Below are 5273 nucleotides of genomic sequence, written 5' to 3' on the forward strand. Positions count from 1 at the left end.
TGATAATGGAAAGCATTTTCTTGAAACATTGATATCAGCAAAAATAAACATCAAAATGTGAATTAATATTATAAGTGAATTAAATATCAGTTTTATATATTTCTTTTTGTCTCAAAAATATAAATCAATTAAAAAAAAAAATTTACATTTTTATCTCTATTGGTTAAAATAATCAAAAGAATTAACCTAAAAATAAAATTTCAAAAAAATATATCAAATAATAAGCAGAGGCTTTAATAAATGAAAAAGTGTTGTCTGTGCAATAAAAAATCATCAATATATGATAAAATAGTTAGGTGCAGTGATCGAAATTGTAGTTATTTTATCCACAAAAATTGTAAGTCAAAAAATTGCAAAACACGTGAAAATAACAATTGGTCATGTAAGTACCATAAAATTTATGTCGTAAATTCAAATACTGATACTGAAACTGAAAGCAACATGCCTTTGTCAAGAACACCGTCCGTAAATAATAAAAATGATAATAATAATGAAGATCCAGAAATGGAAATTCACATGGTTGAGGAAAGTGCGATACAGAATTTAAATAATGATACATTATCACCTGAAAGTCATAATAATGAAGAAAATAATAGTGATTTAGAGTATTATCATGAATTTAACCAGTCTAATATTGCAAGATCAACTTCCCATAACCTAAATAAGTCTTCCCGCGCTAATCATAGTCAAAATGAAGATACAGTTCGAAATATTCGTTCTGATGTTAATTTTATTGAGGCGAATAACGTAATTAATAATCCAGCAACAACTTCTTTATTTAATAACTCTCCAAAATCATCCAAAATTTGCAACATATGTAATAAAAATGCCAACAGGCATGGTTTTGTATGTAGAGGTTGTCATATTGTCTGTCATCCTATATGCTTACGCGACGATGAAGAAGACTCAGCTGATAGTTCATCAGAATCTTATTTATGTTTTAATTGTATGAAAATCATACAAAATGTTAGTAATTCGACCAATAAAACTCCCAAGATTAATAATTTAAGTAATTATACCGAGGCTAAAGATTATCTTATTAACCGTGAACCTAATCATTCGTATTATTGTAATCCAACTTCCAGTACCATTGATAGAAAAACTATCCCAAATAAAAATTATGCTCGTAACTGTATTCAAAATGAAAAAAGTTCGTTAAATAACAACACCAATGGAAGCGATGAAATGCAACTTTATTTCATAAAATTGCAATATAAAGAACTTCCAACAGTAACAGATTCTGATTTGACGTGGACAGTTTTTTACAGTTCATTTATTCGTACTAAAAACCTTTATGATCACGACGAAAATGTCATTAGAATACAATCAGCCATTAAAGACGATACAGTAAAACGTATAGGAGGAAAAGGATTGTTTAATCCTAGAACATACGAAATGTGTATAGAAGATGTCAACAAACGATTAAAAAATAATATCAATTTTTTAACTAAAGAAGCTTCGTTACTTGAAAATCACAGTAAAATCAAAGCTGATAATAAATTGCATTTAGTTGAATACATAGACAAAATCCGAAATTTTGCTACTTTAGCAAAAGCCTATAACGATTATTCTTATTATACTAATAGACGCTTCCTAGCCACTATCGTAAATGTCATCCCTACTTACATTCGTAATAAATGGGAAAGTAAGCAAGCAATACTTGATGAAAATAATATCGTGCCATCATTGAAACATCTGATTGAAGTTTTGGACAAGGAACTTCCCAGAATAGAAGCTAGCATTAGAAACGACGAGCTGTTGAATGCAGACAAAAAGTCAGAAGCAAAAGTAGGTCTTAAATTTGAAAAAGGTCACAGATTGAATTTTAATATGACAGGTATGAAAAATTCATTTATTAAAGAAAATAATAATGTTAGCAACGATATTCAGTCGCATAAAGTTAAGACACAACTTTATTGTTGGCTACACAAAACTAATGATCATGCTGGAAATGATTGTAAATCATTATGGAAATTAGACGGAAAAACAGTTTCAGAGTTAGCAAAAAAAGCTAAAATATGTACTTTCTGCGGACAAAATCAACATAATCCATGTTCATTTAGAGAATATCTCAAATGTAAAATAACTAATTGTGATCATAATCATATTTCATTATTTTGTTTCAGGAGAAAAACTCTTAATCCAATAAATAAACCCGATGAAGTCACTTCTCAGGTGCTGGAGGAAACTTCTAACGAAGAAGAAAGTAAAAAGACTCCTACAACTCGTAATAACAACATTAATACTACAAATGGTAATGACACAAATGCAGTGAATGAATTAATAGATAATTTAATTAACAATCAATTTTACACAAATGTTTCGGAAGAAATGAAAAATCATTTATGTAACTACCAAAACTCGAATCGAACAACTCATATATTTACTAACAGCAGTAATGTTTTAGCACATGAAAGTAAATTTAATGTTATTCACGTTGACACAGGAAGTCAAACGACAATAATTGATAAGCATGTAAAAACTTATAATGACGTATCGACACAAACATATTCAATAATTGAATCTACCGTTATTGAGAACATGAACTCTCAAAGCATTTTGCATAAAAGCAAGCAAAATGAAACTGATTCTACAATTAATGTTATGACAGAATTAGTCATTGATTCACTTAACTTAAATGTTAAGAGCAACATAAATGCTAAATCTAGCACTAAAGAAAATAAAATAGACGATAATGTCTATACTCGCATTAAAAAGTTACACATAAAATCAAAACTAAGAAAATTGACACATAATGTCAAGGCACGAAAAATTAAAACTAAGATTTCACTTAGAAAATCTATGATGAAAAGAACTCGTCGCTATAAGACAGCTAAATCGAAGCATAAAATCATCCATAATCATGACTCTAAAAGACAGAGAAAGAAAAAATCACATAATCCAATGAATTTAATTAATCACGAATTTATTAAACTCACTTCATTCATTCCAGGAACCAAGATGAAAACAAAAAAATTGAAGCAAGTCAGCTAAATATCAACGATGAAACTGGACTGGAAATGGCGAAGACGAATTGGACATCACATAATTGAATTGGACATGATGATGAGTATTAGTACTCAAAACTTCAAATTATTATCTAAAATATTTCACGAGAAATTAATTAATTAAAGTAACATCACATTCACTTTATTAAATATTCACTCACTATGTTAAATCATGCTATCTGTAATAATGTTTTGAATTTTCCACTTAATTTGTAAATTTATTAAACGACGCACTAAGAACACTCAAAACACAATTACGTTGCAAAAGAAGCAACAAATTATTAAACAAAACGTTTATTGGTATCGAAAATGGCCTTTAAACAATTTAATTGCATGATGCAAACTTGAAAAGATGATCTTTTCATTTAAACACAAAATTATACTAAAATAAGAATTTTAGTACATAAAACCGTTAAGGTTCAATGTTTGAACTTAGAAGTTCAAAATCATTAAAGCGTCGATTTATTATTTGTTTACATTAAAAAATTTTAAACGTGGAAACGACAAGATAAATTAATTAAATAATTAAAGTAGAACAGATCAAATAAAGATCAAATTACAACTGCATAACATCAAGAAAAGGATTAACAGGTAGTAGCATGTTGAGTTGAATCAGAAAATTTAAAAAATATGAGTGAAAGTGATGATGAAAGTGATGAAAAAATTAATGCAAATAGATGCATATAAATTAACAAAGTTTATTAATAAGAATAGATCAACGAATTCATAGCATACACATATGCTTATGAGTAAACTAATATGCTCATTAGAAATGAGTTTAATCAAAAAATTATAAAATAATTATATCATGAGAAAGAAAATTATTCTAATAATTTTTTATACATATTTTCAGCAAAATATTATGATTTCTTTGCCAGTGAAGACGTGCTGAATTATGAAGTCAATAGAATCAGGAACTATTGAGTTAAGGACACAACAAATCATATTGGAATTGTACAGATCGACGAAATCATATGAAGTCACATCGCTAAGAATTATGGGCAATTTTTTTTTTTTTTGGATGATCACCAGAATCGTGTGCAACTATCAAGTCAAGTTATTAAATTATAAATCATATTATTACAATAATTATTTAAAGTTTAAAGTCCACAAAACTATTTATAAGATTGTTTCATGAAATCTTAAAATATTGTTAATCAATTCATGTCATTACTTATGACTTATAGATATTGTAAATTCTAAAAGTTAGAACTTTGTAAAGTCATACTATGTGACAAGTTAGAGAATGTTAATTCAACCTAAATTACTTACTGTAACTGATTAAATTCAAATCTTAGTACATATGATAGAATCAACATTTATATTTCTATCCATCTCTATTTCCCTGTTGTGGGAATGTAAAAATATAAACGTTCGTTTATATTTTATATTCAGATGAAAATTTATTCTCTGAAATATCATGAATCAAATATAACGTACTTAGAAAATTTAAAAAGATTTAACGTAATTTGAACTTTAATATTTGAACTTCAATAGAAGATTCTTAGTTGGAAGCCCTTTTGAGAAGAGCATTGAAAAGAGCAAAATTTAGAAAAGTAAATTATTAATTAAATTTTCCGTGATACCAAAAGAGTAAGTTGATAAGAATATAACAAGTGTAATAAGACTAAATTAATGATTAAATTATACGTGAATAGGATAAAAAGATATGATGAAATTGATAATGGAAAGCATTTTCTTGAAACATTGATATCAGCAAAAATAAACATCAAAATGTGAATTAATATTATAAGTGAATTAAATATCAGTTTTATATATTTCTTTTTGTCTCAAAAATATAAATCAATTAAAAAAAAAATTTACACTTGTGATAGAATTTGGCCTTTGATAGCTAATCGATAATGTCACTTATTCTGATAATAATCATTGAAATTAAAAATTGTCATTTTTTGTATCAATAAAAATAATTTTAAATAATTTATGATTTGTTTTGTTTTCTTCAATGACTATACGGATCAGCTGTCGGACAAAATATCTAAATATATATAATTGAATGTAAAAGCCTATTTTCGTGTATAAATCCTTGGTTGTCCTTTTTATTTATAATTTGATATTTGTTCCTAATTGTATAAGTGTATGAATGTTGATTTGTATGGACTGATTGAAAGGTTTGAAAGGTTAGAAGGATTCAAACACCTATGAGTGAATGTATATATGTTAATTAATGTATAAATGTAAAAAATGTATAAAACCTCACTTTTAATGGCTTATTCAAAAATCCTCGTCCGACTTGTATGAATGTTT

At 26.9% G+C, this 5273-nt stretch overlaps 1 protein-coding gene across 1 annotated transcript; it reads left to right on the forward strand.

Annotated features, from left to right (window-relative positions):
- Positions 1–250: 250 nt before the first annotated feature.
- On the forward strand, positions 251–4014 carry LOC139097832 (putative uncharacterized protein DDB_G0282133). Its single transcript, XM_070649783.1, has 2 exons — positions 251–3599; positions 3862–4014. Exon 1 carries the CDS (start codon positions 442–444, stop codon positions 2992–2994), a length of 2553 nt encoding a protein of 850 aa, XP_070505884.1. The 5' UTR covers positions 251–441; the 3' UTR covers positions 2995–3599; positions 3862–4014.
- Positions 4015–5273: the final 1259 nt, after the last annotated feature.

The sequence above is a fragment of the Chironomus tepperi genome, unplaced genomic scaffold, assembly GCF_022539635.2.
Source record: "Chironomus tepperi strain 1889 unplaced genomic scaffold, CSIRO-AGI_Ctep_v1 contig_437, whole genome shotgun sequence".
Lineage (NCBI taxonomy): Eukaryota > Metazoa > Arthropoda > Insecta > Diptera > Chironomidae > Chironomus > Chironomus tepperi.

Excerpts from the sequence above, each read along its gene's own strand:
- LOC139097832 (XM_070649783.1), top strand. The coding sequence starts at position 442 with ATGCCTTTGTCAAGAACACCGTCCGTAAATAATAAAAATGATAATAAT.